We start from the raw sequence: 20,072 nt of genomic DNA, 5'->3' as shown, positions 1-20,072 counted from the left end.
GCTGGCTGAGGTTAAACCACGACAAAACTCCAGCCAGAATATCATTTCTGTGTGGATAGGCTTCGGATTTTAATTAGGTTTTAAATTGCACAATGAATATGTGTCAGTTAGGATGTAGTGAGGAAAGCAAATTAAGCCTGTTGTTTTTTTCAGTCTTGACGACATGTCTTGGAGAAATGCCTAGCACCTATGTGCTAAAAAAATTGTATATGTAGTGCTGAAGACTGTACTGTTAGTGTCCCTGTGTATGAGTCTCTACTACTTGATCAGACTGGGTAGAGAAAAGTGCATGAGTGTTCAGATCACCCTGAGGGCTTAAGGCACAGGAAGAAAATTAAGAAGAGTGGGCAGTTGATTGAGAAACATGCTTAAGAAGCACGGTAGCTTTTCATGGATTATGTGTAGTGTTCTGGAATGTGTTCTTAAGAGAATCTAAATGAAGCTTAAGGTTTTTAATGGTTTGGGGTTTTGGGTTTTTCGGCTTACACAAGGCAATACAAGGCTGTGTTATCTTAAGGCCATTTCATTTTCTTATTCAGCATCTTTATAAAAACAAACTAATTTTGTTATCAGTTATATAATGAAAGATTTAGATTATACTAGTATACCCATACTAGCCACTGTGGAAAAAGGTAACTCTACCTCAGCCCAAGCCAGTGCAACTGTATGATTTTTGTAAGTGTCCATACTTTTAAAACTGAAGATTCAAATAGATAGATAGATAGACAGACAGACATCAGGCTTGTACACATAATTGAAATACTCTCATTAGGGTATATATTGAGAACTTTAGTGACAAATAATGTGAAACATTTGTTGAGTTAAATGAATGTCTCTAGTATTTTGTTCATGAGGAAACACCCAATAAACATAACCACAAAATCATCAAGGTTGGAAGAGACCTCTAAGATGGAGTCCAAGCATTAACCTGTCACTGCTGCAACCCCTAAACCCTAAACCAGATCCTCCAGTGTCAGATCCAGATGCCTCTTCAACACCTCCAGGGATGGTGACTCCACCACTTCCCTGTGCAATATCCCAGTGCCTGATCAAATAAGCTATGTATATTAATAGTGCTTCTGTTTATTGTCGAATTTAACAAGTAAATATCTAATTGTTTAATTTGACAACAGAAGGATTGAGGAGTGTGTAAGTGTATCCATCCTCATGCTGACATGGCAGTGCCCTTGAGATAGTCTTAGAGGTGAGAGATGTGGGTGGGTTGCTTTGAAGTCAGTTCAGACTTTGGTCATTTGTGATTTCACAGCATAGCTCCCATATGTGGTCTTAAACCCAATTCTGAATTCTAAAATGTAAGACTGTCTTTGGATTTCCTAACATCATATAAATAACTGATCATAAGCTACATTTAAATTAATAAAATAGATATGAAAGTATATGTTACATCTTGCAATTCACCTGAGCCTTACAAATTAATTTTTTACTTGAAACAAGCTGTTAAAATCTTGTCCTTTTTTTTATGTAACTAGGAAAAACTACATTGATCAAAGCCTTGACTGGGGAAGCAGGACTTCAACCCAGAGATCAGCTGTTTGCCACTCTTGATATCACAGCCCATGCTGGCTATCTGCCCTCACATATGGCAGTGATTTATGTTGACACCATTGGGTTTCTGACTGATCTTCCACATAATCTGGTTGAGTCCTTTTCAGCTACATTAGAAGAAGTGGCTTACTCGGTAAGTAGTTGCCTATAAAAACTGAGAAATCAAATTACTGTCATTTTAGATAATCTTTGCCCTTCAAAAAAGGGAGTTAATTGACAAGCTGTTCTTAGTTAAGTATCTGGCTAACCATAGTAGTCTTCTAAGATAAGGAGGTAAATATCTTCCCAGAAATCAATTTTCTGATTCTTGAAATTGTGCAAAATACACAGATCTGAAAAGAATTCAAAATGGGCTTATTTGGAGTATGAAGAGAATTCAAAATGGGCTTATTTGGAGTGTGTGTGTCCTTCTCCGTGATACATAAACCAGATAAATCAGATTTTGCTGATTAAATATCTCAACGGTGCATCCAAGTGAGCTGAGCTCACTTTCTCAAGAGTTAAAAATTAAATAAAGCCCGTGAAATTATCTGGTTTTAACTTAAGGTTTCCTACATCACTAAAAGTGGGTGATTGTGATGTGATGCAGGCAGCATGTAATAGACACAAATACACTCTTCCAATTATTTTCTCATTATTTTCCTGTGTTGTAACAAAGTGTAAAGCTGCACACATACACACAGACATTTAAACAAAAAGCCTGTATGGCCCAGGGTGATGAAATTCAGTGGTAGCTCCATGCCAGAATGCTTCTGAGGCCTGGACTTCACCATGGGCTTTCAAAAGCTGCCTGAAACCATCACTCTGAAGCGTTAAATCAAAGGCAAGATATTTATTTCTCCTTAATTTTCAAAGGTTTGAAGCAGTGTCTTGAGCAAAGATGATGAATCATTCTGAATGCAAATATTGAACTTGGTTGCTTGGTTTTTATCGTGGCAAACATGATGGTGTATGTACTTGAAACTGATAGCTTTGGTATAAAGCTTTCTAAGTGAAGAACCAGGAATAGTATCTTGGCAGCTAAGGATACTCTTGTACATTTTGAGTGTAAAAGCAGACTAACAAGTTGCATGGGGTTTTTCCCCCGTTTTGAAGCAGTTTTTCAGCCATTACTCTTCTAAACCTTTTGAGTTCACTCTTTTTCTTCTGCAGTGTTTTTGAAGCCCTTATTGTTACACAGCCTTGACTTTGAAAAATGAATCAGTTATTATCTGAAGTCTGAATTCTGTAACTAGCTTGATTGACAGGGTTTGTTTCTGGTTTGCTGGAGGTAATTTGTACTCACTGTGAAGTGAAAGACTAAGCTGCTACAGATTTTCTTCTATTGTTGTCCAAGAAACAGTATTGGTAGTTCATTTTACAGTGCTAACCTGACAGTGTAATGTCTAATGGTTAGAGAAGTCTCTTATACGCATTAGCAATGCATAAATGGTATAAAATCTTTACAACCTGTTAACTGGTGCTGTATATCTATCCTTGCTAGGATCTGATAGTTCACGTGAGGGATGTTACTCATCCAGAAAATGTCCTCCAGAAAGCAACTGTTCTATCAGTTCTGAAGAATCTTAATCTTCCCAGCCATTTATTGGACTCAATGGTAGAAGTTCATAACAAAGTGGATTTGATAGAAGGGTAAGCTGGAGATACTAAGTGTACTTAAACATTTCTTATGTACCGGAAGCTTTTTAATTCTTAGCCTAGAAAAAGGCTCCAACACTTCTGAATACATTTAATAGTGTTTCTCAGTCTTTTACATATGTAACTATGGTCTTTAAAAGAATTAATTATCTTTTAATTACAAAAGAAATCACTTGAGTCATACAAGAAGTGGCCTCTGTAGAAGGTGCCAGTGTAAAGTAACTCAGTTAAATGGTCCGTGCTTGGAATATTTTCACAACCTAATCTTCATGAACAAATGTGCTAGTAATTATTGCCTTTCAGGTATAAACCCACTGAAGAAAATGCTGTAGCTATTTCTGCTCTACATGGGCATGGTTTAGAAGAACTGAAACAAGAAATAGAGAAGAAAATACTGACAACAACAGGGAAGAAGATTCTGACAATTAATGTCAACTTAGAGGGACCTCAGCTAAGGTAAGTAATTTTTAACTGTATGTAGGACTTGGAGAAATATAAAACTTTTAGTCATGCATGTCTTAAACTTTCCAACTCATATACTGATTTTAATCTGTGTTAAGAGTTACAGTGATAATTAACAAAGTTTTCTGGTCTATTGACAAAAAATAGCCCCATTAGACACCCTGGAGAAGTTAAGTGAAGTACTTCACCTTTTCAAGTGTTAAATTACCTAGCTAGGAACATGTTGACCTAAACCAGAGATGACATTTTTTGCAGTGTGTCATACCTTTAAGATGCTAATACACTTTTACTTTTGCAGTTGGCTCTATAAAGAAGCAACAGTTCAGGAAGTGGAAGTGATGCCTGAAGACGGCACAGCCAGGGTGAAGGTGATAATTGGCAGCTCTGCTTTTGGCAGATACAAAAACCTCTTTCCCAACAGTAAGATTTTTCTGTCATGAAACTGCATCCTTTTCTAGGAAAAGAAACTGGTCTCGTTAAGAGGATGTGAAATGAAGTTAACGACCTGTGAGTCTCAGGGTTGAAGAGTTTGTTTTTCTTCCTCCGTTGATGTTTTTGAGGCATTTTAGAAATGGACAATGTTCCAGAAAACCTTTGGAAACAGTAAGAGCTTTGAGCTTAATTCTGTCAGCAAGTGCAAGGACAGCACTAAATTTTTCATGTTAAAACTGTTGTTTTAACTGCTGTAAGCTGTGGACCTCAAACACATGGAAATCCCTTGATGGCATCTGAATTAACCTTCAGAAAAGTACAAAGTTTCTTATAGCATACAAATAAAGGGTTTTACCCCCTTTTTCAGAATAAAATAGTATTTATTACAGTTAAGGTGTCTCAGATGGTCTTTGAAAAAATGAAAGTGAACAAAATGTTGTTGGTTTTATATAAATAATGCAGATAAATATATATTCAAGTAGAATGCATGAACCTAAGTAAAATAACTGCCATGTCTCACTGCAGTGAAGAAAAATACCTACAGATTTGTATATTTAAGCATTAAATAAAGTTAGCTGTGAACATCTTTTACCCATACAGTTTTCTTGCCTGCAGTAGTTTATCCACAATGCCTATTACTGTGTCAGTTCTTAGAGAAAACACTTGAGGTACAGCAAGCCTTTTCACAAAGGACACTAAAACAAAAACAAAAAAACAAACCCATCCACAACTGATCCATTACTTAAGTTATGAATTACTACTGGGAACCAATAAAACAATATCAGAGAGAGGAGAAGCAAAACTATTTCAGTCCATATTACAGAGAGATATCAAGTTTTATTAGAGTATCAAGGGTACAAAAGAGAGGCAGAAATACATTCTGAGTATGTGTAACATAACACAAAACTCAGTATGAAGTGTACAGAGGCAAGACCAAGGATGAAAAACATTGTAAAAAAAGCATTTAGAAAGTCTTCCTCATGAATGGAATGTTTAGTTTTGACTCCCAAGTATTCTGCAATTGCAAGAGATTGCATGAAGAGGTAGTTTCTTACCCTTTCATGCTGAGAAGTCTGGGGTGAGTTAGCTATGATGGCAAGTAGCAGTTGATTTAAAACTGCTGCAAACATTAACATCTTGCCAGACATTTGAAGTCAGCTTTTGCATATAAAGTGCATCTAAAGAGTGAGGTATATTGGTGAAGGTGCATAGTGAACTTTACACAATGCCTGGTTTTGTTTTAGTCCTGATGCTGGCAATTTCTCTTACCTTCATGATCATCTGTTATTGCACAGTTCATTTAGAAAAATAGAATTAATATGTGATTGCAAACAGCACCCCTTAGTTTTTACATAAGCAAAAACTACTCACTGAAAGGAAAAATAATTATAGAGCTACTAAAATAGCTAAATAAAAGACCAGGTGTGAAGCCCCAAATGAGCAGGACAGAAGCCAAGACCTTGTATTTGTAGAGCAGTTTGAGTTAAGGAATTTGTTTCCTCTGTGTTTATTTTCACTGTAAGGCATACTTTGGCAACACCTAATAAAACATATTTCATTGCCACAGACAAAACTGTCTAGGGGCCTATTTTTGGTATCTTTATCACTGCAGAACTGGCATAAGTGATAAAAAGACAAAGTGTGCAAATACACAAACCTCTTACAAATCATAAATAATTTTGTGACTGCCCTGTTGGTAAAGGGGCTCACAACTGATACTCAGCACACAACAGTGCAGCCCTTCTAGATCCTCAGTGTTAATGATGTATTGGTGTATACATACAATCATGTCACACTGGATTCTCAATGCAGTACCTTTGATAAAGCTAAAATATTTTTAAACTGTTCCTTTTATGAGTTTAACACAAACTGTGAAAACAGACAAGTCAGTCTCACACAGATATAAAAGTAAGAATTGGGGTTGCAAGTAGGGCAGAATGTCCTTACAATTATAAGAAAGATAAAATCTTACACAAAATAATTCATGCAACTACCGACATATTTCTCCTTCTTGGTCCTATATAAAATAAAATTAAGTTCTTGGGACTTTGAATATTGCCAACTGCTACAGAATCAAAGCACCTCCAAATAAATTACATCTATACCATAGTTGTTGAGACTTCAGCAAGGTCTGCCTGCTCTCTTTTCTGTCAAAAGGCCTTGAAACCCTAATGATACTGTGAGCACTTTTCTTACTGAGTCTTTAAAGCATCTCTGGTTTAAGTTAGTTGTCCCTTTTTTTGGATTCAGGATGTTTACACCAGAGCACATTAAATGCAGACAAAGACTTTTCAGAGATCAGTGATCTGAGAATGAAATGCTATTTGTTCCAGTCTCTTTACTTTGACAGTGCAATGGGTAATTAAGTTTTGTGTTAAGTTCTATCACATCTTTGACAAAATCATTGTTTCCTATAAAGTCTCCAGCAATGATGTTAATACACTTTTTTTTTGGTCCTGGACACTGCTTCTTTATCCAGATTTTCAAGACTGGAAGACTCTGGAGTGTCATTTTCTTCAATGATCCAAATGGGTGTAGGAGAATATACCTTAAATTTTCAGTAAGGTTAATCCCTGCTACAAAGAATATTTCTGAAACATAAATCAGAAAGTAACACATTAAATATTCTTTTGAGGAAAACAGAAACTGCTCAGCACTGCATTAGCTCCAGATCTTGTTCCTGTGGGAATCATTAAAATACTAACTTCACACTCTGTTTTGTTTCATATCCCTACAACTGTTTCTCCCCTTGTTGCAGCTGCATACTGTAGTAAACAGTTCCTGAGTCAAGCTCAGTTATCAAACCATTCCATTTTAGCTAAATTGGTCTAGTTATTCACTGCAGTCTAAAGGTTCTCCACCAACTAGTCCTCCTCTACAAATTATGTTTGTTTCTGTAAGAGTTGCTTCCAGATGCTCAGCCTTCCCCCACGACAGATGGGAACCCAGGATACACCCACACAAGTGTTTTCCTTTGGCTGGGGAGTGCACTTAGGAACAGCTCTCCCATTCATCACCCCATACATTCACATCAGAAGCTGTCTGAGGTTATGAACTGAATTTGTCAGCTTATACTACACCAGCATGCTTGTGCACTGCTGTTTAGTGGTGCAACTACACCCTTCGTGTACTGTTCTGGTATCACAGAATCATTAAGGCTGGAAAAGACCTCCAAGATAATCAAGGCCAACCTTTGACTAAACACCACCATGCTAACTAAACCATAGCACTAAGTCCCACATCCAGTCACATCTTCAACACTTCCAAGTGTGGTGACTCCACCATCTCCCTGGGCAGCCTGTTCCAATGCTTAACCATTCTTTCAGTAAAAAAATTCTTCCTGATGTCCAACCTGAACCTTCCCTGGTGCAGCTTGAGGCCATTTCCTCTGGTCCTGTCACTAGTTGCCTGGGAGAAGAGGCTGAGCCCTACCTTGCTACAACTAGTTGTAGAGAGTGATAAGGTCTCCTATGAGAGAAACCTTGTAGGGGTTTCTTTTCACGAGGCTGGTGTAATGGATTTCTCTCATCATCTGTGCTGCTTGAAGCAGCAAGCACCAGATAGAGGAAGCAGCCTCCTGCCCATGACAGGGACACAACAGCACCAGCAAGCTTGTCTGTGCTGAGGGCTTCCTTTCCATGGGATCACACCAGTGAGGCTGCTGCCACAGTTTGTGTAGTCTGTGCCTGTACGTACGATGACACATGTATCCACACCACCAAAGATAAACTCTGCACTCAGCCATGGGCAGAGCACTCAGCTGTCATGGACACAGCATGCACAAAGCAGGTAATCCTGTAAGGCAACGATCACTCAGCTTCCTGTTTGCTCTGCACTGCTGCACATGCCCCTTCTTTCCTCCAGGCAACCCCCTGTGCCTACCTGGACGGCCCATCCGTTTCATGCGCTCCAGAAAGTGGATAAGAGCACGAGTGGATGTTTTGTTTCCCCACCAGTAAGGGATTGCAGGCCACAGCTCACAGTGCTTCTCCAGTTCCTTGTCCTCTTCGTAGGAGACTATAACCTGGTGGCCCTGCTGCCACATGGTCCGCAGTGTTGGCTCCACCTAAAAGGGAAGCATGCCCAGGTTGGAGTCAGCAACACAGCAGTGTTCCCAAAGTTCAAATACTGATGTGTGACATTGTCTTGGCACAGATTCAGTTCAGATAACCTTTAAACTAACAGCCCAGTAGGCCATGGACTGGGTTACAAGCTGTAGGGGCAATAGGAGCCTGGAGACTTCATCGAATTCCTTCTTTCCTCAAATAATTCAGCTGTGGTAATGTACATAACACAAGGTCTTACACCTGCACAACAGGAAACCATCCCTGTGTCAGCCCTTGTGCATGAGCTGCTGCTGAAAATTTGTTGGGAGAGGAAGATAGAGACCATCTTGGAGGCAAGGGGGCAAAGCTCTACACCCAGCTGTAGGAATGCACACAAAGAGAAGCAAATGCCCCACATCAATGCAAACTTGGTGCTGTGGCCATTAAAGAAAACTGAACTCCGTAAAACTTGGTAAGACTAAGTGTCAGTTTCCAAGAGCTATGTTAATTTTGATTTCTCTAAGTGGAAAGTTTTTGAAATTGGGATGCTCCAGACACCTTGAACTGAGAGAGAGGAAGAGGTGAGTCACAAACCTTCTCAGACAGACAGGTGGGCTGAAACAGGTTGTTAAATTTAAGTGTTTCAACATGAAATGACATTTTCCAGCCCTCAGGAGTTACCATTGGAGAGAACTGAGACCCTCTGGCTAGTTTCATTTGCAAAACAAACACATTTAACAGACATTGTTTTTTTCTAAGAATGTTGTGGTTAAAAGCTATGTCTGTTGCTTGTGAAAAGGAAATTGTAGCTTTTTGATGTTCCAATTGACTTATTAATTAAAATAAAAGCCAAAGGCAGTGGAAAATTACTTATGTAAATATCTGAAGAAAGCCAAGGGTTGAATGAACATGGGAATCCCTCTTACTTCATCCAAGAAAGAATGCAAGCCCCAAATAGGTCAGAAAATACTGCAAAATTAAGGCACAAGCTACTCAGACTACAAAACTCCGTGGGTGACTGAAGCCACTCCAGCTGCCTTTCTAAAACTGGAACCTCCTAAACAAACAAAGGAAAAAAGGTGTGGGATAAAAGAAAATTAAAAAAGCCATCAGAAATATGTACATGAGCACAGGTGCTTATTTTGCAAACAAAACAGAAATGAAACTGTAGATGTGTAACAAGGGATTTTAAAACCCTAGTCATCCAGATCAAAGGAAGACACCTTGAATAGTTAAGGCAATTAAAATTTTAAATGCAATGTAATATTGTCACACTGTGGCCTGTGCCAGTACTACATACAGACCTCAACTTAGCATTTGCTTCATAAATACTTTGACACTTCTATGTGCACAGTGACGGAGATGCAACCTTGAAAGCTGGTAGATAGCAGTTTATTTTTGAGTAAGTGAACAAGCACTTGGATATTTGATGTTAAATCTGAATCTGTGATCCTGAAAAACCCCACAGCTGCCTGACCTGCAGTGGTACCACTAGCAAAAATGGTGAGATCCATTTTGCTGGTCATAGACCTCACAGAAATAAACTCTCCCTGCTCAAGGGAAGTATTTGGCTTGTCTTTTCTCCAGTGCTCCTCCTCCCTCTCCCTGGACACAACACAGAAATGTTCTTTCTTCAGACAAGTGATCTCAAACCATGCTTTCAACACCTTCATCCAACAATCAGCTTGCCCCTTCTGCAGTGAATAACATGGCCATGAGTCTGAAAGCAAAACTGACCATCTTCTCTGGTATGGTTCTGCTCATCCATGACTTACACACTTAAGTTATTTTGGGAAACAAGGAAACAGTGTCACTCAGGTCTTCAGTTATTCAGCTGAGGCCTGAATATTCACAATCCCCTAGTTTTGCTGAGAATTGTTCTACTTTAACTCTGCTGTACAAAATGCTTTGAAATGGTAATACTCACCCATTACTGATACAACAGCTTCAAAGGCTGAATTTAAATCGCAAACAGGGTCATCATTCTCCTTTACCACTCACATCTCCAGAGAAAACCCTCTGTTCCTCTGCATCTTTGAAATGTTAATTGTTTAACTACTAAAAGCTCCCACACCTTGTGAAAAAAAGAGGAAGCTAAAAATCTCAGCTTCTAAAATCCAGCAATCAAATATTTTCTGATTATTTAAATTAAGGCTTTTCTGGAGGTTCGGGTGACTGAAAGGCTTGGTTGGAAGGTCAGCTCTAGGAAAGAAAGTCATCAACACCAGAAATCCACTGAAGGCAGAGATGCTGTTAAGAGGGACCACAACAGGCTAGAGACATGAGCCGACAGAAACCTCATGAAGCTCAGCAAAGGCAAATGCACAGTCCTGCACCACCCCACACACCAGGACAGACTCAAGGCAGCTGCACAGATATCTGCTTTGCAGAAAACAACCTGGAGGCCCTCGCAGACATCAAGCTACATGAGCCAGCAGAGTGCCCACATGGCAAAGGTCAACTGTAAACTGGACTGAATTAGTAAAGGCACAGACAGCAAGCCAAGAAAAGGGGTTCTCCCGTCTATTCGGCAGTTGTGGGACTGAATCTCAAGTACTGTCTCCAGCTGGGGCTTACCCAGTACAAAAAAGTCATTGTCATGCTGGAATAAGTCCAGCAGCATGCAACCAGAGCAAGCAGAGGCTGCAGCGTGACACACAGGGGCAGGCTGAGGGACCTGAGTCCCTTCAGCATGGATAAAGAGAAGACTGCACAGGTCTTACTGCTGTCTGTAAATACCTAACAGGCAACTGTAGACAAGACTCCTCAGATCTGCACAGCAGAGGATGAAAGCCAGCAGACACAAGAGACAGCAAGAGAGATTCTGATCAGATAGAGAAGGAAAACACAGTTACTGTGAGAGTGGTGAAATGTTGGATTAGATGTTGCATAGAAAGGTTGTGAGATCTTTCAAGATATTTGAGAATGGACAGGACAGCCCAATGTAACTCTGAAGCTGGTCCTGCTTTGCATGGTGGTGTTGGACCAGATGACCTCCAGAGATCACTTCCAACCTAAACTATTGTAAATAGCATTAAAATTAATTTATAATTATTGATGTGAAAAGGCAGAAAATGAATTCTTTAAATTCTATAAATGTCATAGGGACTATATTTATAACACACACAAACACCTTTTTTCTTTTATTTTCTTTTCTTTTTTCCTCTTTCTCTTTCTCCTTTCCTTTCCTTTCTCTTTTTCCTTTCCTTGAAAAATCAGCCAGGACAGTGGAGGACCGTTGTGTGTCAAGGTGTCTGCACTACACTAGCTACTGAGAAAATTAACTCCATCCTGGCTAAAACCAGGACATTGTGCCTGTACTATTGTCCCTCAACCCAATAGACATGGCAGTTAAATTTAATTCCCTCCTCCACACTGTCAGATGTAGGTTTGCTTTATCTCCTCAATTTTATTAAGCAAAGACCTATCCTTGATGCAGAAAATGTTACTCTTCCTAGGTTAAAAACACAGTGAAAGTAGAATATATCTAAACATTTGGAATCAAAGATCTCCCTGTAATATACCATTCTTGGAAATGGAGAAAAAAAGGATCTCGTTCTTACATTTCTGGGACAGAGTTTACACCTGAAAACCTCTTTTATACAGGCAACAAGATGACAATGAAGTCTCTTGGTCAATCCATCAAAATTCCGAAAGGCTAAGATAACAACTTCCTGAGGATGAGTTTCCAACCACCTTAATACTTCCCACAGAGTATCCTACAAGAGAAAATCATGGCAAATTAGAAAGTTATCTATGCTACACAGGGGAAAGGACATAAAACCAACAGAGCACTGATGGTGGAATAGACTTGCAATCACAATAATGAAAATCCAGGTAGGTTTCTGGAGGACAGATATCTGACTGCCTACAATGCACCCCAGGAAAACCCATTTTCTGCAGGTCTCTGCTGGTTTGTTCTGGATGAGGCTCTAACTATACTTAAGAGCTTTGTATGCTGATAATATCCATGTAGCTCTTACTGCCTACAGGCACATTAGCAGTAAACCCAACTCCCCAAGCATCTTTAGGGACAGAAGATGTGGCAAACTCAGAAAGAGGCAGAAGTTTTGTGCTTGCTTAAATATAACAGGACCCATTTTGCCCCTTCGGTACGTGCAATGACAACTACCTGAAGACCACATACAGTTATCAGGGTAGTCAGGCACTACATCTACCTGTTTACATGAGCATGCCAGTCACCAGGAAATCTCAGCACTCATGAGCATGAAACTGAAGTTTAGCCAGTTACCCTACAAATGAAAAGCTGCATCAGCTGGCTGTGCCTGGCTGTACAGGTCACAGCAAATGGAAAGGAGATGTAAACTACTCCGCGGTGACAGAGCACATGCAAAGAGCAACTCACAGCAGTTGCTTCACAGCAGCTGACAGTAATTTGATCATGGGATCCAGATTAAGTCTCTTGGTCTTTCAGTGAAACAATTTTTCCTCAGAAAAATAGGTGTTTCTCTGATTTTATTCTTCTCTTTAATAACTTCTAACCAGGGAAATGGGATTGCCCTGGGTATCATCCTGGGACAACACAGGATAAATCCCAGAACACTGGGCACTTGGTAGGGGCTAGGCAGTGGAGACCAAGGACAACAACTCTGGCTGGAGGATGAGGAACTGATTGATGCTCCAGTATCACGTGCAGCTGCTGAAACTAATTTCCAGCCCTGCTGATTTTCTCTAGTTTTAAGTCACCTCATAAGGAGAACCTACTCAGAAGACCTTGGGTCAGCATTTTCAGATTATGATGGCTCTTAAATAAAAGAAACAGCACTGGGTTTATAGCCGAAGGCAAGAACAATACCTGTACAGTGACAGTTGTGTAAACCATATGCACAAAGTACAAATTTGTAGATGGATCATTAGCCTTGTGGGCAATCCTGAAATCCAGGTATCTAACTCCAGCCTCAAGTTGCTGCGTCACAGTCAAGACCTGAAAAGTGAAACAGAAGGCAAAGGTCCTGAGAGCTTGAAAGAGATTTATTTCTTTAGTTTAGAAAGCTGAAAAAGGAGTACAAAATTAGCCTTATGACATTTTTCACAGGTCTTTCATCTTTAAAATGTCACTGTATAGCACCAAGTTGCAACTTTGAAGTATTTTACTCTCTGACAAGAGGGATTCCAATTACCCTGCAGTATATACTGCAGGTACAGATTAAATTACTTTGAGACTGCTGCACTGGTTTTGTTCTGAAAGTTAAAGATCCATTAACCTGTGCATAAATACATGATAGCTCTTCACAAGACTATTCATAAGAACAACAATTGCAGGATCAGCACCTTAGAAATGCTGTATTTATTTTATTAGATCAAAGGCTTTACCATGGTTGTCTCTGTGGAGCTCACTCATCCTCAACAGAAGGAAAAACAAAAATAGAAAAAACTACTGGATATTGTTCTTTTTCAAAATAAACTTTCTTATAAAGTTTGAATTAAGCTGTCAAAGTCCTACAAAACACAGGTAGTCCTCCATTTCCACTTCCCTCAGACCTTTTTCACTGGATTTGATGGCTGAATGGAATAGGTGATAAGGTTGTTTCTGGGGCAAAAAGCCCCAAATGACATGTCTTTTACCTCTATCAAGGCTCTCTTTGCAGAAGAAAATAGAATCAATTTAATTAAATAGGTTTAAACATGAATTTGCCTCACTTCAATTTGCAACAAATTTTAGGTTCCAGACAACTCAACCAGACAAGACTTAAGTTTCAAAAGGCATCTGCAAGACTGATTTAAGTCAGAAAGAATTCAACAATATCTAAATGAATACCAGGCATTGCTCCTGAATAACTACATTCATAGCTTTAGGGCTGAAACAGATCTTAAGACACATGGCAGGATGCTCACCCTGCCTAGCTTCAACCACCTGACTTCCTGTGCTTTGGACAGGAATTTTATCTCCCCAGGCTGGGACAGCCCAGCCCCACGTGCCCTGGGTTCAGGTGGTGCACTGGCTCTGTGCCTGCTGTGCCTCCACCAGGCTGGAACAGCTGAAGGGGCAATCCATGTCCCTTTGCTCAGAGCATGATGGAGATGGAAATCTATATGGCTATAGGCCATACATAACCTTTGTGGCCAGAAAGAGCACCAGATGAAATAGCTGCTCTGAACTGCCCTTTACATGAATTAATTTCTTTCTGTTGACTGCATGAGAAAACAAGACAAATGAGACTCTAATGAGTCACCTGGGTTTAGGTACAGAATTAGACTGTGTGAACATTGCCCCCTGCCCTCAAAGGGCAAAATTTAAGAGGAAGCCTTGGGGAGCAATGTTGCTCAGCACTGCAATCTCAGAGCAGGCATCCAGGGCATGAGTGGAAGTCATGTAGCCATTGTGCAGGAAAGATTTGGCCCTCTAGGCTGACACCTGTAGCAGCTGGGGCTCAAGCTAGGCACCTCCTCCTAGGTACTAGGCCATCCAGGAACCTGTGGGTCCTGCCATCAGTAGACTCTTTGATGTCTGTTCTGGATGCCAATGGGTGGAGTCATCTCCTCACAAAGGTAACTGGAGCACCGCAGAGCTAAGGAGGGGCAGGATTGCAGCTGTGCCTCTTTCCTATCAGCACTGCACCACTTCCCGCTCATCCCGCTGGGTTCAGACCAGAAAATTACTATAATGTTGTCAAGAGATTGTTTGTCACCAACAGGGTCACTTCACCAGCCAGAAACCCACAAGTTAGGAGGTATCTAAATCTTTCATTGGCTCAAGTCCCAAAGCAAAAAAGCACATCAACTCATCACTGCCCTTACATATCCAATACCTGGTAGTGCCTAAGACTCCAGTTTACCAGAGCTGCTCAACCACAACAAAAGAAGCTTAGGCATACTTATTGCCATTTATCAATTATTCAGGTTAGTTCCCTAATAATTAACTACTCCTTCAATAAGAACAAAAGCAAAAAGATTTTTGGCACTTCTCTGATGTCAGGAAAGTCTGTTCTTTGGAAGAATGTAAGCTCTTTAAGGTCTAGCTTAAATCATGATCCCCAGTTTTGTCTTTAACATGCATTTGTGAGGAACAAAGAAATAACTACTAGCTTAATAGTGAACATTTAAAAATATTAACTAAATCTTACATGAGGGACCACACCTTCATCCTCTTAATCTTTATGGGGAAAAAAATTCCCTTCAACAAGATTTTTGTCTCTGCTGCTGGGTACAGATGGGAAAAACAACTGACATCTCACACAACAGTGATAGTAAAAATGGCAAGCAGTATCTTCTGAGCAAGGTGCAAGAGAAAAAACTCTGTTGATTACAGCAATATTAAATGTTATTTCTAGTACCAAGTGATCAGTTTTAAGCAATATCTTTAAGTATCATCCCCACCTGACGTACATGCTTTTTCCCCACAAAAGATGGTCAGGTATGTATAGCAACTATCTCAAACCCTAAGTGCTGGGTTTAGATGGGAAAGACCTGATTTTCTTCATAGTAGCTGGTATGAGACTGTGTTTTGGATTTGTGCTGCAAACAGTGCTGATAACCCAGGGATGTTTTTATTATTGCTGAGCAGTGATTACACAGAGCTAAGGCCTTTTCTGCCTGTCTCCCCACCCCACCAGCGAGCAGGCTGAGAGTGCACAAGGAGTTGGGACGGTTTAGAGTTAGGAGAGCTGACCCCAGCTGACCAGAGGGATATCCCACACCATATGGAATCATGCTCAGCGTATAAAGCTGGAGGAAAAAGAAGTGGGGGAACATCAGAGTGATGGCACTTGTCACCTCAAGTCACCTTACAAGTGATGGAGCCCAGCTTTCCTGAAGATGGCTGATCACCTGCCTGCCCATGGGAAGCTTGCCCATTGCTTTGCTTGCATGCTTTGCTTTTGCTTTACAGTTTAATAAACTGTCTTTATCTCAACCCATGAGTTTGCTCACTTTTATCCTTCCAGTTCCCTCCCCTATTCCAGACAGTAGGTGTGAGAAGCAACTGTGTGGGGCTGAATTGCTGGCTGGGCTTAAAACACAACATGCAAGCACAGCATCTCAGGAAAGCACAGATTTCTGGGCAGGAGGCTATTCTGTCATTGTGCACAGGACAGCACAGCCACTCTCAGCCCTGTAGCACAAGCTTCAACCCTGCCAAGGCATGAAGAGAACACTAAACAATAGTTACCTGTGTTGTTGACCACTTCATAATAATGGGATTCACAATGCAGGGCATACATTTGTTTAAAAACTTCACCAGCTTGGATTCATTGCCACTAACTGCAGAGCTTTTATCCAAACAGTAGGTCATAGTGTCATGACTCCCTGTAAAACACCAAAAAGAAATGTAGAGAAAATGTCATTTCTTAACTACTGAATAGCACATTCCATGGTTATATTGCATGTGCACACCTGACATGCCACCCCCATTTCCAAATCACACACCTGTATGGTCTGACAGCCTGTGTAGTTATGCCTAAAGGTGAGCTCTTCTACAGATGTTAATCACCTGACAATGATAAGCTTAATGTGAAATCCCTGTGAATGGAAGGCTTTATTTTTTCAATAAATCATTCCCCATCTAAACTACACATCATTGTTTGCCTCAAACCACAATAAAATTATCTTGATGTGAAAGCCCACTTATTTTTTTTTTCAGAGAATAAGTAGAAGAAGGCTGAATTTACTAGAATTTGTCCTGTTTTCAGAGTTGTCCAAATGCAGGATTTCCTTCTCCAATCCCATCATCCACACACAGGAATATATGACAGAAAGCAGAAATTCATCTTCTTACACCTTTGACTGGACCAACTCCTAACTTGGCACTTTAAACATTTGTATATTAAATATCTGGTAAAAATGCCTTCCTGAACTAAACCCCAACCTCCCCATCAAAAACAGTGAAAGAGGTGGGTGCTCGAAGGTTTCAGAGGCAAATCCAAGTCTAAGTTTATGTCTGATAGATGAAAAAAATTCACCTTTATGGGCTTCAGAAATGACCTCTTTCCAGTGCAGGAAATTACACAGGGGCAGGCTAAGCATCAGAGCTAAGTACAGCCTGCCCAAATATTTTATTTCTTTGAAGTCTTAATAAATCTGACACATCTCTTGCATCATGTTTAGACAAAACTATTGCCACTCACAATTTCTTCAGGACTGGCAACCAGTGATTTTGCTGGCTTTTCTGTTCCATTCTTTTTTCCAGTCTATTAAGCATCAATAAGAGCTGCTAACAACTCAGTGAAGTGACTTGCTGAGATCTTTTACAGAGTATCTGCAAAGAATCTGCACATCATTTTGCTTTTTAAGTCTTATGTCAAACAAATTATTCACTGGTGCTGGGAACTGCTTTCTTGAATGGTCAGTCTTACTGGTGCCAATGGCAACATTTTTAGTAGACAAAGTAAAAAGGACAAGACTGGGTTTGAAAGAAAAATTCTTTGAAACTGTCAATAATGATTTAATGTCTTGCTCATGTTTTTTGCCTTTTAAAATCCATTTTCCATCTATTTTCCTGTTTTAAATGCCCAAACCAATCTCACTGCAGATGGAAGATCGATATTGAGGACATGCAATCAAAGAAGTTTGTCTTAGAATCAAACCATTAAATACTCATGGCCCAAGTCCAAGAGAGATGAGCAGGATTCCATTGATGGGTGTTGCATCTACTGATGCCAACCAGCAAACGAATAGTAATCTTTTACTTAGGAGCCTTCTTGTGATGTCAGTGACTTACAGTAATGAAAGGAAGATGGGCATATCCATGACACAACAAATATGATGCAAAGATAGTGAGCTAGCACCAAGCCAGGTAACTTCAGAGCTTGAAGCAACACCTCCCCAGCAGCACTGCGCCGAATCCGGTGCAAGCACAACATTAATTACTGAGACTTGCCTCTGTCTCATCGGTGCTTTCAGAATGCACTCTGTCATGTCTCTTGCATGACTTCTATGAGATAAACTTCCAAACTGGGTTTCCCCCAGTCACTGCTCCCTCTGAAAACCTGCCAGAACTGTCTTGACCTGGTTGGTCTTGATCTGGTTTTGCTCTGACTTGGGCTAGATTAGTTTTGTAGGTCAGCTGGACAGCCACCAAAATATTCCAAGTTAATAGCCTGCAACTTTCTGCAAAAATCCTCCAGTGTTTGCTGATATGGGCTAGTCTTCAACTTCTTCACCTTTTCTTCATGCCTGTTCTCCGTGTAGTCATAATCATAAGAACAACAAACATTTGCAAGAGTAACAAGGTCACTGTTAGGAGAGCCAGGAATTCAAAGGCACAACACATCAGCAGCTTCTCTGCTTTCTACAGTCTCCAAGAAACACCACTGTGAAAGCTTTTTAGAAACAGCACACTTTCTTTTCCCCCAAAAAACCCCAACCCCACTGAATGTGCTACTTTTTGAAGGATTTTTGCAAGAGTAACAAGAAACAAAATAGAAATTAAAAAAGAGGAGACTATTACCTTATTTCTTCTCTCATAAGATAGATATATATTTTTTCTTTTTTTGATGGTTAAGTAAGAAATCTAGATTTTTTTTCTAAATAACATCTGTCCTGGGCCCTCTTACATAGGATTTATCTTAAACAGAGTTGTGCTTGTTTTGTAGTTAACACCAATTCAAATCTCATCTCTAAGAAGTGACCATGAAAAATGTTCCTGGGTTTCAATTTTAATCAAAACTCCACACTCCATTCATTCATGAAGGGCAGAAAAAAACCCTCAAAACACTACAGTTTTTGGGTCCTCCCAGGGCTCCACCGACTGAAGACAAGACTTTACACTGTCTCTAAATATATGTCTTTACTAAAATTGACCTATGATCCTGTAGCCTACATAAAACATTCTCCTACACTCCCCATGTGCCAGTGAAAGCAGGTTATACCATAACTTCTTTGGGCAGAATGGAAATCAAGGCAGCAGAGAGAAGCAATAATATGACCAAAGAAAGTATAATGACACACATGTATCTCTTAACTGCATTTACACCTAATAGGATAAGTCCAGTTTTTATATTCAGGATCATGTAGAAAAGTCAAAGCCTACACTAATAAAAACATGTTAATTAAAAGAGTCAGTGCTCCTTAGTCATACCTTCACAGTCACTTTTAAACAGTACAAAGAAACAATTAATAAGGTAAAATGTTATTTCTCTCCTTTTGGAACCAGTTTATTATATAGGAAGTGGCAAAAATTAATAAGGAGAATCTCACCATTGCTCAGATAAGCAAATGCTCAGATTATTAATACTGATCTGGAAAGACGATGCTCTTTCTTTCCTTCCCTCAAAAAAGAAAAATTTTAAAAAAATCCTTTTTCCCCCTCCTCTCCAAGAAACCCCAAGCATTACAGACTAAAAATATTCACATGCACATAACATCATACAAACCCTCACCCAAGCCCTTCTCCCACACACTGACCCAAATAATAAACATAGCCATCCTGAAATGGGACAAACAGGATGTTCCAATGCTTAAATGACTAGCTAACAAAACAGCAGAGAACAAAAGTTAATCTTTACCTGGAAGAGCTAAGTTATAGAGGGGAATATCCCAGAGCTCCTCTGGTAATTGTGACATCCATTGACCATTTTCATGGCACACGTGAATGAAGGTTTGCAAAGAGCCTTCCATTAGTGCCTGCTCTGGGACTTCATCAGGTGTTCTGGGAAAAGAAAAAGAATAAGCCATTCTGTGTAGTGCCATTGAATTATTGGCATAGCACCTGTGCAGAACGGATTTATAGGTGCCAAAAAATGTCAACCCTTCTCTCAAGGACCTGAGGCAAAATGTCAAGAGCTCCTTAGCCATGACATACGCTCCTTTGATAACATTGTCTCCCAGCACAATGCCAAGGGAGGGTTCCAGCTTCAGGCTGTAAACTGACCAACTAAAAGAAAAAACAGAGCCAAGACAAATATGTGCAGTTTCACTTGTATGGAGAAATTAGTATCTACATTAGCTATTGTGAAATCACAAGGAGTAACC

At 39.9% G+C, this 20,072-nt stretch overlaps 2 protein-coding genes across 2 annotated transcripts; one reads left to right on the top strand and one right to left on the bottom strand.

Annotated features, from left to right (window-relative positions):
• Positions 1 to 1,490: 1,490 nt before the first annotated feature.
• Positions 1,491 to 4,243, top strand: GTPBP6 (GTP binding protein 6 (putative); the record flags this gene model as incomplete). Its single annotated transcript, XM_009078499.1, has 4 exons — positions 1,491 to 1,699; positions 3,050 to 3,198; positions 3,508 to 3,660; positions 3,965 to 4,243. Coding segments are annotated over 4 exons (653 nt in total), but the record flags the coding sequence as incomplete, so codon positions are not given.
• Positions 4,244 to 6,396: 2,153 nt separating this feature from the next.
• PLCXD1 (phosphatidylinositol-specific phospholipase C, X domain containing 1) lies at positions 6,397 to 19,735 on the bottom strand. The gene is made up of 6 exons (XM_009078498.1): positions 19,607 to 19,735; positions 16,273 to 16,409; positions 12,961 to 13,089; positions 11,708 to 11,863; positions 7,981 to 8,164; positions 6,397 to 6,689 (listed from the first exon to the last, which is right to left on the bottom strand). Exons 1-6 carry the CDS (start codon positions 19,716 to 19,718, stop codon positions 6,397 to 6,399), a joined length of 1,011 nt encoding a protein of 336 aa, XP_009076746.1. The 5' UTR covers positions 19,719 to 19,735.
• Positions 19,736 to 20,072: the final 337 nt, after the last annotated feature.

Source organism: Acanthisitta chloris, unplaced genomic scaffold (assembly GCF_000695815.1).
Source record: "Acanthisitta chloris isolate BGI_N310 unplaced genomic scaffold, ASM69581v1 scaffold22557, whole genome shotgun sequence".
Lineage (NCBI taxonomy): Eukaryota > Metazoa > Chordata > Aves > Passeriformes > Acanthisittidae > Acanthisitta > Acanthisitta chloris.
The sequence above is the reverse complement of the archived record's forward strand: the minus strand, read 5'-3'. Positions and strand labels throughout refer to the sequence as shown.

Bases quoted from the DNA above. Each gene is read 5' to 3' on its own strand.
- PLCXD1 (XM_009078498.1), bottom strand. From the start codon at position 19,718: ATGGAAGGCTCTTTGCAAACCTTCATTCACGTGTGCCATGAAAATGGT. The intron at 16,410-19,606 runs GTAAAGATTAAC...GGTGTTTTACAG, and splicing joins CTATAACTTAGCTCTTCCAG to GGAGTCATGACACTATGACC. The intron at 6,690-7,980 runs GTAGGCACAGGG...TTTATGTTTCAG, and splicing joins GAAACGGATGGGCCGTCCAG to AAATATTCTTTGTAGCAGGG.